The sequence below is a fragment of the Rhopalosiphum padi genome, chromosome 2, assembly GCF_020882245.1.
Source record: "Rhopalosiphum padi isolate XX-2018 chromosome 2, ASM2088224v1, whole genome shotgun sequence".
Taxonomy (NCBI): domain Eukaryota; kingdom Metazoa; phylum Arthropoda; class Insecta; order Hemiptera; family Aphididae; genus Rhopalosiphum; species Rhopalosiphum padi.
In genome coordinates this window covers 59,196,137-59,217,359 of record NC_083598.1, presented here as the reverse complement: position 1 = coordinate 59,217,359, position 21,223 = coordinate 59,196,137, and the positions used below count along the sequence as shown (strand labels likewise).

The 21,223-nt window shown below is 28.1% G+C and overlaps 2 protein-coding genes across 2 annotated transcripts in view; one reads left to right on the top strand and one right to left on the bottom strand.

The window, feature by feature from the left end:
• The window catches only part of LOC132919019 (protein Skeletor, isoforms B/C), an 85,220-nt gene that overhangs the window by 52,057 nt on the left and 11,940 nt on the right, over positions 1-21,223 (top strand). The window contains exons 6-11 of the mRNA XM_060980372.1: positions 8,581-8,819; positions 14,718-14,898; positions 16,877-16,897; positions 17,204-17,382; positions 18,549-18,889; positions 20,740-20,916. Of these exons, the coding sequence (XP_060836355.1) occupies positions 8,581-8,819; positions 14,718-14,898; positions 16,877-16,897; positions 17,204-17,382; positions 18,549-18,889; positions 20,740-20,916 (1,138 nt within the window). The remainder of the gene's footprint in view (positions 1-8,580; positions 8,820-14,717; positions 14,899-16,876; positions 16,898-17,203; positions 17,383-18,548; positions 18,890-20,739; positions 20,917-21,223) is intronic.
• LOC132921768 (adenylate kinase 8-like) lies at positions 8,989-13,321 on the bottom strand. The gene is made up of 11 exons (XM_060984963.1): positions 13,262-13,321; positions 12,640-12,775; positions 12,416-12,511; positions 11,595-11,702; positions 11,430-11,516; positions 11,210-11,304; positions 10,685-10,862; positions 10,477-10,559; positions 10,292-10,401; positions 9,778-9,985; positions 8,989-9,279 (listed from the first exon to the last, which is right to left on the bottom strand). Exons 1-11 carry the CDS (start codon positions 13,319-13,321, stop codon positions 8,989-8,991), a joined length of 1,452 nt encoding a protein of 483 aa, XP_060840946.1.

Below are 21,223 nucleotides of genomic sequence, written 5' to 3'. Positions count from 1 at the left end.
TTATTATATTTACTAAGAATATGTTTTTTCCGGGGTTTTTTTTTTTTACCGAAAACGATGACACAACGCAGCCACAGTAATTCAACACCGTAGCTACAGAATTTATCGGTGTGCCGGAGATTTTTCATTCGGGCACAAAATGACTTGTCTTCTGGTTGGTGTCTACTACTAGCGCGGTGTCATCGATCACCGGGCGCCTTTCTACTGCACGTACGGGCTTTACGACTCAGTATACTTATGGAGTTATCCCATGGGATCTTATACTATATCGAATTTTTCACACCCTATGCTCGGGACACCGCTGCGGTGGAAAGGTGTGCGGGAGGTCTTTTTTCCTCTTATTTATTGTGGTCAAATGGAGGAAATGTCGAGAAAAAAGTCGTAATCACTCGTCTAAAAAATATCGCTAGTAATTAATATTATTATACACTATATACCTACTGTTTTACTTGCCATTGTGGTAAGGTGAAAAAAAAATCCATTAGGTAGTTGAAACGCATTGCGAATACAACATATTATGTACTATACTATATATTATATAATATATTTTATTTTGTATTAATACTATATTTATAATATATAAAGTAACCAATTTTATTGGTGCATTAAAGGTATTTTATATAATTAGTAAATTGTTGCAAAAAAAAAGCTCTTTACCCTTGAATATTATATGATTCCGAAAATTATTTTTAATTTATAAAAAAAACGACTATTCATATTATTGTTCGTATAATATATGCATTAGGATTAGATATTTAATATATTTAAATGTATTTTCATCCGTTTATATCTATGATATATATATATGTATATTAACTAAAAATTTATTTTTAATTCGTGTTTATTTTGTCATTTTTCGATGCGGATACCTTAAAACAATATTATACAACGAGTTTTACGCAACGTTAAAACCAACGTCTGTTTATAATTCTATTAAATGTATATATTTTGGTAAAATAAACAGTTTATTTTATTTAAGTGGCAATTTATATTAAATATATTTATTTTTATTTAAGTAGACTTAGTAAAAACCATTAGTTTCCATAATTAATTGTATATTATTATGGAAAATAAAAAAAATAACATGCAAAAGTTACATACAATATTACCTATTATTACTTAGTATCATTATGTAAAACGTCATGTATTTTAATAAATACGTCATATACCATCGAAGTTTCTTTGTCAACGACCATGATTTATGGATGAGTTCATGTTATTTATACTTATAATATCATATTATTCATATCTACAACACATGTTTATATATTTGAATGACTTTATCATAATCCTTTGATCTACGTTAAATTCTAATATTTTATATAACAAACAACTGCTAATAACAAACTATTTATGTAGTTTATAAACCAGTATATTATTCTGTATGTCCTAAATATTATAAGTATCTATGTACATTAATTTCACAGACCGGGCTAAACAATTATACAATATGATGTATATTTACGATTATTAATCAATCGAAACTATTAATAACTAATTAGTTTCCCTGATATCAAGTTATGATTAAATATATTTTATTTTTACTTAAGCTCTCAAAAATTAAATCAAGTATTATCCAACACGTTTTTATTATTAAAAATTTTATGTAATGAAATCAATAAATTGTTTAGACTAGGGCTGGACAACTGGCGGCCCGCGGGCCGCATCTGACACACAAATCTTTTTTATCTGGCCCGCGCTTTTTAAAATTACATCATACAATTTCAAAGTCTATACTCTATGCTACGTCTATGCTAAATTAAAATTCATATTTAAAATGACCTTTATTTTTTGCTTTCTATACTCTGGCCCGCTAAATTTTAATTTTCTAAAAATTGGCGCTCTAATAACAGTTGCTCATCCCTAGTTTAGACCTATGAAGAATGAATCATTACAATGACAAATTTTAAATTCACATTTATCTATTTGCTCTATTATTCTGAAAATTTAAGTGAATTGACCTATTATACAATTTGAAGATAAGATTATTATCCAAAAATGTTTGATGATTTTCTTGATATTTTAATTGAAAAGCAAATTATTAGCATTTTATAATATAATTGTCTTGTACATTTTAAAATAATTAAAATTTAAAAACTTTCTTTTAATCAATTATTATTTAATGTATATGTTGTCTCTATATTACATACATACAAATATATAATACACAACATAGACAATTTTCGTTCAGAAGAACCCATTATGTGTTGTTAACTTTTATGTTAGAATGAATTTATCTATTATCAAAGTTAATGGTTAGAACATTAACAGCGATGTAGCGTTGAATTGTCTATGTTTTAATTGTTAAATAAAATATAAATATACAAAGTATTATAAATTGAAAATGTTCATATCTAGATTAAAAATTAAAATATCAAAAAATAATCCTAGGCTATATCACTTGAAATTTTTTATTGTTTAACTTTGATAATAGGTAAATTCATATTAATACTATAATGATGCTAACAATGGGATCTACTGAAAATTTGCCATATTGTATGAATGTAAAATAGAGACAAGATAGCGAGTGTGGAATCCTCTTTAAAACAATATAAAATTTTATAAACATAATAAAATATTTATAAAGATAATATATCTTTACAACGATTATTAATAATAATAATCAATTGTCTAATTTCTGAAAGATAAAATCCCTGACTAATACGATTTAAAAAATATTAAAACAGAAGACTTACAAGCACAAAGTACCTTTATACAATAATTATGATTTATAACCAATATAAATAAATCATCATGACTTTTTTTAATTCCACTACTGAAGTACATGATTTCAGTTAATTTATCCAATATCTTTTTTTTTAAAAGTATATTTTGTATTATATCTGAAACAATTATTATAATTAGTTTTTTATTATAATTTACTGTATTATTTCAATTTTACTTATGGTAATATGTATATTGTTTCAAGTTTCAAATAATAAAATTAATTTTAAAACACTTAATAAGAAATTTAATTTTTGTAAAATAAATATTTATAATAATACGTATGAATATCAATACTGTAATTAATAAGATTTAAAGTTTTAAATGTAATACATTATACATTTAAACTATCAACAATTTATTTTTAGTTTCGTTTATTTTTTTCAATTTCTAATGTATATATTTTGAACATATGATTAATTAAATTATCGCAAAATACTATAGTAAATATGTAGTACCAAATAACTTACAAATTTAAAATAATGCGAATTTACACAGACACACATCATATTATAGTGTGATGTATTAAAAACTATATCAAGCCTGATGAAATTAAGATCTCTACTCTCTAGCGAATCAGTAATATTAAAATGTTATAAAATAATGAATAAAGTTTTCCTGGCCGGCGGCAATTGTACCATGTAAGTCTCTAGCCGGATTTCCCGGAAGGTCGTTAAGTTTCTGCAGGGCAGTTTTTGATGATTTTCCGGGGCATTTCGAAAATGACCTCTTCAGTAATAATTATATGAAGTACTGCCTGCTTCCAATTTCTGATTTATATAGAAATTCATAATATTATAAAAAATATTATCGTGAAACTTTTTTACACACACAAAAATATATCTACGGCAAAAATCCCGTTCACTTAAAATCCAATTATCATAATAAAATAAATAAAATACAACATATTATTACGGATGTCTCTTCAATGAGATAAATTCATTTTTTTTTGAAAATTATTGTGAACATTTTATAAGTGTTAACAAGAAATTTACGTTTTTTGGTAAATCCTTTTAAAGTTTTCTCTGTCCATAATGAGAAAAAATTGTTCACCTCTCACAATTAGGTTGTAGTTAAACAAAAATAAAAAAAAAAACCGAGAAGTCACTTAGCTGTAATTATATAGATTTTAAGTGATGTGTAACTGATTTGTTAAATTTTAATTCAATAGTAAATCATTGCATACAAAAAAATAATATTTTGTCAACCTCTATATTGACTATATTATATAAGGGTATTTTATAATATACTAATATTACTATTTATACTTTCAGTAATTTTTTTTCTATTATTAGTACGGTATATGTTGCAAAAAATATTACATGAATTGCGTTATTAGTTATTAATATTATTATAATGTTATATTTCATATAACTTAACGTCTTGCGCATTAATACACGTACCGGAGAACTGAGTGAATAGGTTAGCAGCATAAATAGTTTAAAATTATTCTAAATATTTTGAAAACTGTATTATGAATAAAAAATAATTATAAACGATTATGTAATGATGAAAAGCTTAAAGCCCCCAGAATCTCCGTGACGTATCAATATTTAAAATATATAATATTACTAAGATTGTTAGATAATATATCTTTTTTATTCGTTTCAATATCTAATTTTGTACAAACTTAATAGAAAAGAACTAATGCTTAATAAAAAAAAAAAAATTGACTTAAAAATAATTGTTGGGAACATCTATATTTTATTATTTTCGAGCTTTTTTTACTTAAAAATATAAAGGTTATATGCTTGTTCAATATAAATATTCCAGTTTTTCCATATTTTTCTACAAATTCCAACTAGATCCAATTTTCTAATAGAAACCACCCTTAAAAAGTTTAAAATTGAATCATTTTTATTGGTCCGGGAGTCTAGAGGTGATAACAAATACAAAAAAAAAAAAAATACTTATAAGATCTTGTAAAACCAATAGTAACCGATTAATTTATTCATTAATAAAATCTAAAAGTGATCACGTTAATAATATTTTATCAAACCAATGACTCATGAGAATGAGCGTATACCTTTAGGACGATGTGCAGCAGTTGTATTATATATTATTTATACTATTATTATTATTTATTACTATTGTTATTGTAACATAATATAGAATGTTTTCGAGACGGTTCGTCTGCTTTGACAAAGAAGAGAGTGGTGAACAGTAAAGGCCAAAAGGCGAAATACCACTTTTAGGGTGAATGATTGGCGTTTGGGCGTGCGAACCGGCGGGGAGTATGGGTTCCGCTTGTTGCGGAAAGGGCTGCTGCAGAGTACTGAGGTGGATCGGTCCGGGGCCACTGCGCTAGCGATATATGTACAATATTCGTCCCTGTGAGCTATTATTCACCATTTTCCGTTTATTATTATATTATTATTATTACAGTCAGCAAATCCCGTGACGTTTTTTAACTTCGTCTATTTTTTTCACCCTTCATCAACACCACTACCACCATCACCTCCACTACTACCACGACGGACACCTTATGCTACGTCTTTTAGATCTTTTATACCTCTTTTGTTCGTTTGACGACGAGGGGAAAAAATATGAACAGATTCTTACCGAAGAAATAGCTGGTGCAAATTTACGTGAGAATACATACTTATATATGTCGTGGGACGCGGGTTTAAGCGTTTCATAAATTACCGAGAGAAAACTAAAATGTAATCCGATTACTCGCGTGGTAGTCTTTTCTCTTTTATAATATAATGTTTAATCAGTTCAGAAGCCGGTTAATTTTTCAACAGTGATAAAATTCCTCATTATCCCCGTTTTTGGTCTAAGCTTCGAACAAAAATAATATTATATTATTATCGTGTGTACTATGTAAGTATGTAACTATGAATATTCGCCAAAAGAACATTTTATATAAATGTTTTTTTTAATAAATACATTTAGAAAAATTGTCATTATTATTGCCATTAATTAATTTGAATTTCTACTGTATTACTCTAAGTAATATGATATTTTGACTTGTACTCAGTCACAATTTCTTATCTTAGCAGATCATTCGTAATTCGTTCAGTGTTTTTAAAATTGCTGGTATAGTTGACACCACAACGCAATCATAACATAAACCATATGTTTTTATGTTATGCAATATTTCATAATTATCCAGTCCAGCAGATCCAGTCAGTTATCTTTATCCCTCTATTATTTTTATTTTAGATCGTACTCTCACGAAATCATGTGTTTATGGACGAATGGAGTGGTAGAGGAGGGGGGTTGACATACCCCTCTTTGACTTATTTTTGTCCATTATTTCTCATTTTATTATTGAAATAAAAATTCGTATTTAAAATACTTTACTCTCTGTGATTTTTAATTTTGTATATAAGTTAACCTAATTGATAACAATAAAAAATATGATAAGATAATGAAAGCATAGTTATCGCGATAACGTACCTATAGTTATTAACCCCAAGATGTTACTAATAAGTAATAGCATATACCAGGGGTGGCCAAATTGCGGCTCTCTTCATCGACGTATGCTTCTCGCGGTCTTATTCATAAAAACCAAAATTTTAATTTTTTTGCATACATTTATAAAAAAGAAAAATGTTTTTATTATTATTATTATTATTTTATAATTTCATATTTCGTAATTTGATATATTTATCGGATGTTAGCTATCTTTATTATTTTTGTGGTATAAAAGTACAGATTAGATAATTTGGCTCATGATATAATTGCATTAATATATGTGGCTCGCATACATAGTCATGTTGGCCACCCCTGGCATATACAATAGGTATATATAATATAATAATTTCCCTTACACACAATTAGTTATAAATTATTAAAAATTGACTAGTATCTACAGTTCGGTTGGTGGTTGCAGGTAAATGTAAATATTATGTATTATATAATGTATATTTTGTTATAACGTGGTCGAACAACAGTTAAATATTCTACCCTCTTTTAAAAAGTCTAAACACGCTACTGTTCGTTCAACAATTTTAAGACTTAAGAATTGAGAAAGAACAATTTAACGATCATAGATACTTGTGTTACGTAGAAAATGCTACAACTCCAGAACACTGGTTTTTAGTTTAACGATTCAAAGAGACGAGGGGAATAAAGACATATTATACTGTAGATACTAATGAAACGTACTTCCTTATTGTGTGGAGCGTCTTGTACATGAGTATTACTGTAGAAAGGAACTCTAATGTGGCTGATAACAAAATGACAATAGTTAATTCTCAAAAGCGGCACGACAGTCAACTAGTATTTAATATGCCTGTACAGTCAACCACAGACTTAAAGGCCAAATCTTCGGCCGAATATGAACTTATATGGGAAACTTTACTTAGTGCAAAGTTCTCCAAGGTAAGAGTACGAGTTCAAGAAGATACGGTCAGTACCTGAAACTAAAACAGGACCAGAATTTAATATGTTATAATACTATGTACATTGTACAAAAAAAGTCCATAAAAGTAAAAATTATTACTAAGTTTCAATGATTTTTTTTCCTTTATCGTTATATTTTAATAAAATAACCAGTGTTTTGAAAAACATTTTAATACGGAACCATGCCACACAAAACTTACACCAGTCTAATAAATATGACCTACGTATATTGAACATCTTCATGTAAAAAAAAAATGAATGTAAATTTTATATTTACACTATATATACATTCGTTACAAGACTTACAACTTTAAACGGCGCCGTGTTCTGATTGAACATGAGCAATACTGATATATTAAAACTCGAAGCATAAAAATGTTTTTAAAGCTGTTCCAATAAAGTTTATAAAAAATAAAGTTAATGTACGCATAGCCGTATGTTATATTAGAATTTCACTGATATTTTATAAATCATATTGTATTGTGTAAAATATATACTGGTACGGGCCCACGACCAATAATAATCATTTAATATATCATATCTATATAATTATTTATAAATCTTAATGATATTATAACCATATTTATTAACCGTATTATTTTAACGTGCTTAAGAAATGCTGTTTTTATATTCTGTTTAGTTTTATAAAATTATTTCAAATGGATTTTTCCAGTCGAGTCGATACATGAGATTATTACAGAATGCAGAAAATCATTTATTATAGATATTGTTTAGTATACATACGTATATATAAAGCTTTCATAATCAATCTTACGATAAGGTGACGAGCATTGTACAGAGACACAATGTAAACTGATAGAAAAACATCGAGATACATTTATAATACCTAGTCCAATGTCATTAGTAATGTAAAAGATACTATTTCGCATAGTCTTACCGCCATTGACATCTATCGGAAGTCACAGTGGTTGCAGCGACGGATTAATTTGTGTTGTATCGATGATGGCTCTAAGTTTTCAAAATCTTATACGGTCAATAATATGGGTTGAGAAAGATGAAATAAAAACAATAACAATAATAGGTATTCATACTAGCAAAATGTATCATAGAAATGTTTGGCATGCAGTTTGAATCAGAAATTAAATTAAGTTAAATAAATCATTATCATCAATAGAATTTCAAGTTGTAGTGTAAATATGCACTTACGTGATTCTATACGATTCTATATGTAGAGTATAGTCGAGTGGATATTTAATAAATAACTTTATCAAAAATATAATGTTATAATGCTTTGTAATTGTTGAGCTGTATTATATAATATAATAATAATGTTGAAAGCTAAAGACGAACAAATAAACTCGTTCAATCTATTCGGTTATACAAATAATAAAAACAAATTGGATCACAATAATGAATGAGTAGGAAGTAGAAAAGGAATATGATAATATCTGAACCATTTCGACATAATATTGTAAATACCTATAATAGTACATACGCAATAAACGGTACATTGTCTTTAATTGATTTGATCTCTTCTTTCAGGTAAACTTCGGCGAGGTGTTCATACCAATCACACTGGACCCACCCAAACCACGAATCTTACCAGAGTTTAAACGTTTCGCTCACAGTTTGCGGTCGGGCAATATCAGTATTCTTGACGCACGGACATTCTACATACCAAATTTACACTATGACGGCTTGGGGCCGGACGCGTATTTTTTCGTCGGAAACGGTTCGGAGCCATCACCTTACGGCGTCAAAGTACCAAACGAAGTCGGGAGGTAATATACCACGTTATTTCGACGATATATAGCACAATATTTATTACTTATATTATATTAAATAACAAGAAAATCACATTCGGTATCGACGATCGATTATTTCTACGTTTTCGTATAAGTAAAAATCTCACGGCTATAAAAATCTTTAATTGCGAATAGACTGTGTTGTTTAAACAGCCTGATGGAAACCGCTATTTTCCAGTCGTTTAGCGTCTCGATTGAGGGCGTTAAGTAGATTCCGAGCGGCTTCGGACAACCCGGGATCGCGACAGACGTCTTCGTATTCCGCGGGTAAAAGCATCCGTTCAGCAAGGCTAGCGGTTAGCCGACTCGGCATACGGTCGCGAGGTCTTGCGCCTGAGGCCGGACTCGAGAATACGACGCACGCTGACGCTTTGTCGCATAGAGACTCGCCAAAAGTGACGATAGAACAACTATCTCCGCAATAATAGAGCATCTCCTGTATAGCATTTATTTTTATATACGATCTATACGTGCGATTAATGATATTAAAATAATAATTATCAGGGCTGTATATTTAATATTTATTCTTTCTAACTGAGTTTGGTCAAAATCGCCATCGCATATAATATGTATTATATTATTATTATAGTAATATACAAATAATAGCTAGTATACTAAAACCTGTTTTTCCAATTGTTTCTTTTAATTTGAGGTTTCGACTTTTCGTGTAGGTAGGTATATATTATATTATTTATACTTTTAAAGTGATATGTTAATAAATTTAAAATATATATTTAAACATTTTTAAACGCGTTTATTGAAAGCCCTAATGAGTATTATAGTGCTACGAGTATAACATGACTGATTAGTAATTATACATAATATTACACAAATATTTAAACATGGTGAAAAACAATTGCTTTATATGTATATTATACAACCACCACATGGTTAATAATATATATACCGATTATTATATAGACTATAGGCTCACTTTTAAATATCTGCAATACGTTTTAAATTCGCATAAAAATTTTCCTGAATCCAACGGATACCGGCTTAGATGTTCAAATTTCAACGTACCAGCTTTTAGCTCGTCGACTGCTCGGTTCAGGCTCATAGTAGTTCCCGTATTTTTGACCAAGCACCTGTTCTTGAAACGATTATATATTTCTGGGAAACTAATCGCCAAAAATATGACTCTGTAGTTTAAAAAAAAAAGTTTCTACGATTTATTAACAATCATTAGGGAAAAAACTATATAGATATAATTTTTTAATTTGATATTAAAAAAGCAAAACTTAGATTTTTTCAGCTATATAACCTTATTTTGGTGATCGTGAAATAAATTACACTTTATTTACTTTATTCTAGCTTCTCTCCCTACAAATGACATAAATGTCCAGCTATACTATCATATATATTTTTTTAAATATATTATTTATATAATAAATATTTTGTCAATATTTCGTTTGTTATTTAAATAATCACTCTAAACAATATAATACCGATTTGGAGCCATTTCAGTTGAATCCAACCATTCAAAATCAGCTCTTGTACGCGGGAAACCCTTAATTACATAACCATTTTCTATACAATTGTCTTCGATTAGTTTTTCCTAAAACAAAATAAACGACTTTATAAAGTATTAACATTATTTTTATCGTTTTGAAATTTAGGTATGTAAATATACTTTTAACCACGAGTATGCCGTTTCTTCGGCGATTTTTCTGTTACTAGTAACAGCTTTTTGATCCAACATTTGATCAAAATCCACTGTACACCACACGATTAATGATAAATTATACATAATTATTATTTATTGATAATATCATAAGGTGGGTATCAAGGAAGTCGTCTGACCAATTAACTATAATATTACCACCCACCATCAAACCTACCGTTGACTAAATTGAATCTCTTGGATAGAGCGCTGGCTACGAAAAAACATCCAGATCCTTTAGGTCCGATAACTGTCACTCTAGGCACAAACGGAACGTCAGACGGTTTTTGGCATATTATTTGATCCAGGCACAATTCTGTTATCTGGTCGATTGATTTACCCTGCACATTGATTTCCTATCCAAATCAATACAATAGGTGTAATACTGGTATAAGTAAATGCTTAACTAATTAGTATGTTAAGCTTACAGTGTTCAAGGCAATAATACATTTTACACTTTGATGTTTTATATTTTTAATTTTTTACGTTGCTTTCGTTTTTAAAGTGTTTACAAGATATAATAAGAATACTTTTAAATTATATACTATGGAAATATTACCACGAGAAACTATTATTGCGTTATACTTTTATCGAAAAAAACATTTTATGTAAACGTTTTCACACAAAGTTCATCGGCTTTTTATACTCAATACAGGTACATCCTCATACAGTTTATAACAATATAATAATGCAATAATCTAACCTTTAACGTGAATCGAAATTTCATTTTAATTTCAAATTCTATGTTTTTGTAAATCAGATTGAACTTGTCAATTTTCATTTGAGTTTCGCATAAACCTGAAAACGAAAATTGTATCTAATTTTGAACACAATAATATAAAATGACAAACAGTTGACAATATATCAATTTAATATTATTTCATCATAAATGGTTTCAACAGTGAAATTCACAATCGTCTTACCTACTGGTTCATTCAGCACGATTGTGTGTGTCGGTAGAATACCAAGACTTATCATCATGTCTGCTTCTTTATTACTATTTGGGATGTCTGTAAATATAAATAATATACAGAATCTAAAATATTATGTCAATGTATTAAGATTTTTACTGGTTCATATTATTTTACCCAAAAGTACCCATCCTTTTTCCGAGGCCCCTTTCGCTTTCATGTACTCCAACAACATGGTCATAAAATTCGTCGAATCACATCTGTCATCGTCGTCATCGCCGTTGTCTCTCTAAATCACACACGTGTATAATGTATATAGAATAATCGTATTATTATAATAAGGTATTATTAGAACTGTGGATTTATATCGAACACACTTTCAGAACGTTTTAATCAATAATATAGTTTAAATAAATATCAAAGTATTGCATTTTAAATATTTGTTTAGCACGGATTTTTCTTCAAATAACATAGATTTGAAAAAACTGCCTATTGTATTAGTACTGAAAAAAAATTAAAACGAAATTAAAAAATTAAATTAAATTAAAGTACATTTTTTTACTGTTATTTGTATTCCATTTAAATTGAGAAGTTGTGGATAAGGTCAACTACTTTTAAAACTTATATCCTATATTCAAATATAAAATATATTTGTTTTCTATTCGATATATTTTTTCTTGTAGCATCATCACATGTTGCAGATAGTACGTTATTTATTGTACATCATACATTTTTATTATTTTATGATAATACTTTTTAAATGTAAAAAAAATGAAAACATTCGTGTTTTATTTTTCATTTCTACAGTTTTGTTCCAATGTATGTACCTACGTATAACATTAATATTCCTATTTTCTAATTTCAACAAGTACATTGCAGAAAATATACATATAACAGAAGCACGCGATTACAAAATATAAGAAACGCGTATATAAAAATATCGTAGTGGGTACACATAATACGTTATGTGGCGTATGTTCAATATCTCGTGTGTGTACGAACTCGTTTTTTCCGGTGTCTGCGTAGTACGTTCCGCCGATCGATGGTTACCACTCCGGTGCTTTTGGCTATGTTGAGTGCAACGTACACTTTGTCTAAACAAAATTGACGAGTAGTCAATGTTTACACAAGATTGTGGCTCGCGATATACATAAGCTCTACCCCAACTCCCAGTGGGTATGGATGAGTGTAATCTGTAAGGGGAGATTTCACTCGTATATACCTGTATTTAACCGGTGATTGGGGGGAGCAACCAATAGGATTTTCAGTACGTCCACATGACGCCGGCGTTTCCAATACCACGCGACGAATCGTAAATGATCCGGTGGCTGAAATATGACGAGTGCTTTAACCATGTTCTAGGGACGAAAAAAATTGTCAATATGAACGCTTATCCAGCACTATAATAATACTATTATGAATATACACCGTTTCCTGTATTAGGAATCATTTTAAACGATTCAAAACAAAACAATAATTACATAAATATAATTACTTTCTTGAAAAATTATTTAGGTATACGTTTGAACTACTTTTACTCATTTAAGTACAAGGATTATACAATTTAAATCTTTATTATTCTTTAGATTTTCGTCTTGAGATCACTTCTTTTATATGTACTTAAATGAGTATAATTGGGGAGGGGGCAAATATTAATTATTAGAAAATATTTATTGATATTTAAATTTTAAATTGTGCGTTTTTGAAATTACGATAATCAAATTTTTGACATAATAATATTAATTTGATTACTACATAATAATATAATAAAAGTTATTTTTGGAATTTCTAGGGACGTATTATAACAAAATGTTGTACACACACCTGAATCGGTGTAAACTTACCTTAAACATTTCGTATATCCTGTGCTTCTCCAAATAACACATTTGCCTAGCTTTGATCATTTCCAAGATTTATGTTTTAATGGTCGACAGTTACGAAAAATGAATACATTAGTTGCTTTATTTATTTCTCTGGCGAGTGATGTACATGCCATAAATTATTATATTTGTCGCACATGGCAACCGCTCTTTTGCTTTGTATAATATAGTACATGATTATTTTATCGTAAACCATAATATTAATCAAAATTCAAAGCTTTTTAATTAATGTGTATTTATATTAGTTCAAAACATTGTATATTTATGGTCAATGTTTGTTCTTAAATTTGTGAAAATGTACAATGTATTTTATAAAACATTACATATTTCACAATAAATTATTTTTCATTTTTATATTTACCTTACATTTTATATACGTATCATATATCTGTGCGCGATTGGTCACAATCGTTTACGTTATAATTTTAATCCAGTGTCCTAATATAAAATTCATAATATACTTGTATATGCTAACACCATATAACATTATAATAGATATACATTTTATATCTCTATACATATATAATACCTTAAAATATTATTAGTAACTATACAGTATGATTCACCAAACACCAAGTATACTCACCTCCTTTTTCTTCTTCAATAATGAAGATTTTAAAACACTTGAATTTTTTTATACTACTTAAGGAGTGCCTTGTGAAGATACAAACTACTCATTTTTTAAAAAAACCCTTCTTTTTCTATTTTAAATTATTTATTAGATATTTTTCAAAATATGTTGATGTATTAAAATTCAAATTCAAACAAATAGTTTTTTAGGTATTAAACTATGTACTACGAATAATATATTTGAAAGATAGGGGGGGGTATAGTAATTATAAAATAGTTCTAATAATTAATATTAATATATAAATATATATTATTTTTAAAAATGGTCAACGTATAATAAATACTAGATCAATTATTAGAAATTTGTATTTTTGCAAAACCATTTTTGGGTTAAGAATTATTATACTTAGCATAAAGATTTAAATAATCAAAAAACTAATAGTTCAAAGTATTTTAAATGAGTATAATATAGAAAAAAAAATCATGCAATAAAATATCTAAATAATTTATAGTAAAAAAGGAACATTCTCGTTGATAAACAGACGTTTGTATTGCCACAAAACACTCCTTAAGTAATACAAAAAATCTCAATAATTTTAAAATATGGTATTTAAGTATATTTAAAAATTATATAAATATGTGAAAATTAATAAATTCATTATAAAATGAAAAGAAATTAAGGTGAGTTTAATTTGGTAAATCATTATGTATATCAATGTATCATTGGTTGCGTGCAGTGCTCGTGGGTATATTACCAATTTTATTATTGTTATTATCGTAGTGCAACGAAAACAATAACGTTTTTTGGCCGAAAATGTTTTGTGTAATACGTATTATATTTTTTTTTCAGCTTGGAACCTCTGAAGGGCTACCAGGGGGAAGACATAGAAATCCAATTACCCAGAAGCCTGACGATGCACTCGATCGATTGGCTGGCCGTCTGGTGCGTGCAGTACACGCATAATTTCGGCCACGTTAACGTACCGGATGATTTGGATGTGCCACCAGCGTTGGGGCAGACCAAGCTCACCGTGAGTAGTAGAATCAATGGCGGTGGCGGACGGAGCTCGGGTAGACCAACGACTGTTGGGCCGACAAAAAAGCCGAGGCGCCATCAGTCGTGGTCGCCACCGCAGCCGCCGCCGCCGTGGATTTTTGGATCTTACCCGCAAACCGGCCGTGAAGTCTTGGCCCCGGTACAGCGGTACCACAACGACTATAATTATCATATTTTATGACATACGCAGTAGTATTATATTATCATAATTGTACTCCCCCGAGTATATACGTACTAAGCATATCGTTATATTGTATCAGTATTATATTATTTCATTTCTTTTACATATATATATTATATATATATAATACATTATACACTTATATATATAATCATGTTGATCAAGTATTGTTTTTTTATTTTTATTGATTTTGTTATTATTTTTTAGTTTTTATTTTATTTTTTTTATAATACATCAGCCTATCTATGTTTACAAAATATTATTTGTGAGTTTTTTTTTTTTTTCGTTTTTAGTGCAGTTTGGCTTTGAGTCATTGACAACTTTTTTTTTTTTTTGGTGGGGGAGGGAAGTATATAATAATTGGATATTTTTACAGTATAAAATACATGTTTGTAAACAATATTGAGCTTTCGAAAAAATTGCAACAGTTTAGACATTTTTATTTATACATAATATACAGTGATTATTTTTATCATTAAACACTCATTATTTCGTCAAGTATTGACTTTTTTTCAAAATAATTTTTCTTAAGCTTTTCTCAAACTATATGATTTTTTTTTGATTTTTTTACCCTTATATTTAATAGTAAAGCCACTATAAACTTTTGATTTTTAAATGGCAACCTATATATTTAAAATTTACTAAATTAATGGGGCTATTTTTTTTATGAATTTTAACGCTTATAATCATATATTCATATGTAATAAACTCGTTATCAAAGCTCAGTGATGAATTTTGTACCTGTAGTTACCAACGCCTAAAAGTAGTAATAATTTGTAGAAGGAATCTCTAAATACCACAAATCACCCAATTTTGAGTAGTTATAACTCACTAACGGTTAAATGAAAAATAATAATTTTAACGTTAAAATTCATAAAAAAAATAGCCATACTATTTAAAGATATTTTAAATATAGGATACCATTTGAAAATCAAAAGTTTATAGTGATTCCACTATTAAACATAAGGGTAAAAAAATAAAAAATTAATACAGTTTTAGAAAAGCATGAAACAAAATATTTAAAAAAAAAGTCAATACTTGACGAAATAATGAGTGTTTAATGATAAAAAAATCATACTGTATTTAAACGTTCTCAGTTATTATTTTCTCATTTTTTTTCTACTTTCGATTTAATTTTAAAATTTTAAGTTTACGTTTCCGTTTAAGAATAAACTTTTAAATTTATTCGAATATTAAATACTATATTGGTTTTTATAAAAAAGCAGAGTAATTTAGATTTTTTTTATCTACAATAAACCGTAACTTCATTACAATAAATTGACCATTTACATTTTGAATACTTAAAAAAAAATGGAATATTCAAAGAAAATATTTTATCAATTGAGTTATCGAAATTATAAACAATATTTTCTCAAAACAACTTATGATAATATAATAATTAAGTCAGAAGAAGTATTCTATATTTTTTTGTGTATTTTAAGTCAATTAAAAATCAACATTTGTTTGTAATAAAGGTTTCAATCTATTTTATTAAAATATTGGTTACAAAACGTCATCATAATATATTATAACTTAACATAAATTTAAACATTTAAATTGTGTTTAAAAAATATATTTTCTTTGAATACATAAAAGATCTACATTTTGTTTAATGGCACAACATTTTTTTAAACGCTGTTCGTGAAGTTAATTAACGAAAAGGTCGTCTTTAAAAAACTAATAATACAACTTTTTTATTAAATCGTTTATTATAATATGGTTATTAATAAATTTGTGTATATTTATTTTGCGCTGCAATTCGGATTTATAGCCAACATGGTGGTACAATCCAGTAAGTAAACATTTAAATGATATTTTTTAGTTTTAATCTAGTATTTGTAATAATATATTTAGCTCAAATACCAAGAGTTATTAGTCATTGAACCACTATCTACACAGAATAAATTACATTTATTATTATACATTCTATTTTTTCTCATCTATTTAATCACAATAAAAATTAGAAATTTTGAATAAGTAGCTATAATTGATCTTGTAATATACATTTTGAGTTAAACTCGAAAAAAAATAGTATATTAAAGAAAACAGAATGATAATAATAATATAAAAAAAACAATCGAATTTTACGCTACTTTAGACGAGCAGCACTACTTCAGATCCCGAAGGGCATTGGGAGATGAGCAATTGTCGAGAACTATTACCCGGTAAACTACAAGTGCACTGGGAAGTGCAAGGTGATTGGGTCCAAGTGCAGTTGACCGGGAAGATACGTGAAAACCAATATATGGCATTTGGTCTCAGTGGTAACCAAAATAGGTTAGTACCTATCATCTCTTGATATATTGTATACTATATATAAATAATGACGTTTCTTTATAAAATGTCATATCAATGTTTAAATGTATAATAATACCTATAATCCATAATACTATTATATTTACTTCAAAATATTACGAGATTATTGTAAAAAAATATTGATAAAATGGATGATCGCTTAGCATATGTATATTATGAAAAAGTGGGCAAGTGGGTATCGCTCTGATGTATAGTAAAGATGGAGAGTAGGTCACTGGTCTCTAAAATGGATGTGTTAAATTTAAATGCAATGACAAGTATTGTATACAAAAAACGATTCTGAACGGAGATGATTTGTCAGTCAATGATAATTAGTAAGATATATTATATTATTACCTATATTTAAATTGTAATATATCATTATTTTAAATGATTTCGAAAAAAATTTTGATTTCATACATCATAACATTTTTTCTGTATTGACGCTGGAATTTTTTTTTACAATTACTTGAAGGAAAACTTATGGATAACCTTGTATTGGGTTTTTAACCTTAGGTATAAATCACAAACATTTTATGAATTTTCAACTTTAAAATTCCTTGCAAATTTTCGTGATTTTGATATATTTCGTAAACATTTGAACTTTAAATGCTTATAAACAAAAATTGTGACTAACGATTTTTGATTTTTTTTTTTTTACTACAATAATTACAACTTATAATAAACCTTGTATAAAATTTTAAAGATTTTTTGGATAGCCAAATTGTTTTTATCGGCATTTTAAGAAAAAAAACTTAGAAAAGTCGAAAATTTCAATTGTCTATAAGTAGCTCAAAAAAGGTCAAAATATTTTGAAAATTTAATCGTAAATAGATAACCATAATATAAACATTTGGTGAAAATTTCAAGTATTTACAATAAAAAAACACACATCATTGTAAAATCAATACATTCATCACTCCGTTCAGAATCTAAAATAATATATTTTTTTTAAAAAGAATGAGCCGACGGAAATGACACTCAATATTAACTAAATATTGAAATATAATGAAAGAAAGTATCTTATTTTTTATATACTTCTTCTGAAATATTATTATTTAAAATTTGTCTATATTGAACTTTAGAAAAATGACTGGTGAAATGTCATTATAAAAAGTTAAACAATTTTATTAATTTTACCTTAACAGCGTGACGATGATCGGTGGTGACGTGGTAGTGGTGTTCTACAATCGGGCAAAGAACTCATTTCACGCTGAGGACTATTACCTGTCAGCAACCACCGAATGCGACGACAAGAATGGTGTATGCCAGGACGAGCGGCTAGGTGGCCGAAACGATGCAGTCCTGGTGACCGGCACTCGGCGTAACGGTGTCACGTGTGTCGTGTACCGACGCCCGGTTCAGACCAACGAGGCGATCAACGACCAGCAGGTGCCTGTGGATGCAGCCGCATTGGTCATAGCAGCCATAGGCCCTCTGGGAAGTTCCGACCAGCCGGGCGCGCATGCAACCCAGGACATGACCAGAGGTTAGATTCTAATATCGTATAAACAATGGCTAATTTATCCATTTTTTTTTCTAAAAATTGTTGGTAATTTTGTTTTTGTTTTATCGGAATATTTTTAAAATTCGCTAACAAAAACTAGTCCCAAAATTTAAATATTTTTGATCCAAAAATTATGACAGACATAAAAAGTATAGGTATATCGTTGTAAAATGTACCTATATACAACATCGCTGTTCTTTAAACCTAAAAATTGAACACCATAAAATGTTCTCGTGGTTATCAGATTATATTATAATAAATATCTATATAATTTATCACTTCTTCAAAAACACATATTTATGTGTTTGGGGAGAATGAAGGGAAATCGCAAGGGGCCAATGAAATGTTATGAATATTTTTCAAGGTGTGTTATGTCACGAGAAAATAACGTTTCTTTGAATAAAGCATACACCGATACAACATATCCACACAATATATATATACATTATTGGATATTTCGAAATGTGCTGTTTGTCCTATTATACGTTTATTGTTTACACACAAATACAGATTTAACGTGTCTGTATCAAAATCCCATTTGATTCGAAATGCTTGAGAACGATTTCGAGAAAGGAAAACCAATCGGCAATCGGCACTTATCACTCAATGCCAAAACGTTCTTGAAAAAGCACACACACAAACACCTGTGTCACAATAATCGAGTTCGCACGCGTATTTTATAACATAGTCAATTATTATTGTATATTTGACTTTGGGTTTTACAAACGCGCGTTATTATAGCATTTTTAATATATATAATATAGATGCTCAGGTACTGCATGCATAATTTTAGTTATAATATATTATTATTATATATAATTATTAATTTACATGCATACATAATGTAATATATTATCATAATAATTTTCCTGCAAGGCAGCTGTTTGAAATTCTTTTTGTATTTGTGAATACAACTCTTATAATGTTCGTCCATTAATTTACGTAAACAATGAAGTTTTAATTAGTTGAGTTAATTTAATCTTCATAACTACCGTCGTATTGATCTTTCATCGCAAATCTATACTATATACACACACATAATGAAAAAATAAATATATTTTTATTTTATTAATATAATATTAAGCGAAATATGTTTTTTCGTATGTAATATGTTGAATTATATTATGTTATGTATTATAATACATGATAACCGATTAACCAGTAGATAATATAATTAACGATAATTACAATTTTTATTCTCTAAACTGAATAATAAAATATAAAATAAACGAGACCTTGTGCAACATATAGTACGCTTATATTATCGATGATCAACATGTTTTAAAGCTGTATTATAATACAGTGCAATTGTCTTATAATATTACATAAATTTTTTAACACTATTATCAATGATTCAATAATTATGATAAAACGGAGATATGAATAGGCAATTTAGTTACATCTCTGTGTATCCTGATATTTAATTTAATGATTAACATATATTTATATTAAAATAATCTATGCCAAGCTTTTGTTTGTCTACCTTAATATGTTTAAAGGTTTTAATTGACAAGTTATTGATATAATTTATTGCATTAATACAATTTGACCAATATTTTTTTTTTTAAATTTTATTAGAGAATATACAATCTATACCCAAAGGCATAATAAGAATATGTATTACATTATATTAAAAAAAACATGAATAAGGTGACGGAAGAAACCATCTAGTAATCGCACTTCGTTTTACTTAATTAATTTGACCAATATAATAACCGTACCGATACATATAAAATAAATATTATATATTGCACCAAATCCATTGTCGGGAACTGTGGCTTAAAAGTTTTACCCTATTACCACATATGACTATACTTTAATAATGTTCACAGACGAAATAAGAATAAATTTCAACTCCAGAGACGATCATACGTGTACATACTCCCTATTCAATCTTGACGATGACATGGAACGGACCGCGTGGCCACCCAACATCATCATTGGCGAGAAAGAGTTTAGAGCTAAGCTCGGGCCATCAGGCGGTACTCGGGGTTACATGGCTATTACGGGTAAGAATAATATTAAATTAGGAAAAAGTATTCCGTTACTTTTCGAGTATAAAAACATACCTCGACTGTGACAAAATTGTGAGACTTAGGCTAGTAAAATTTTAGTTTTGTAAAAATATTGATATTTATTAATACCTCCTCTAGAGAACGGTCAAAGATTTTTTTAGAAATGCATATTTCTTCAATACATATGATTGAATTAAAATGTTGTAAAAATGAAAATTTGTATAGTATTATAATTTATAACCGTGTCAAAAGTTCAAACTTTGAAAAATTGCTTCGACGGTTGTCTAGAGGAGATGTTAAG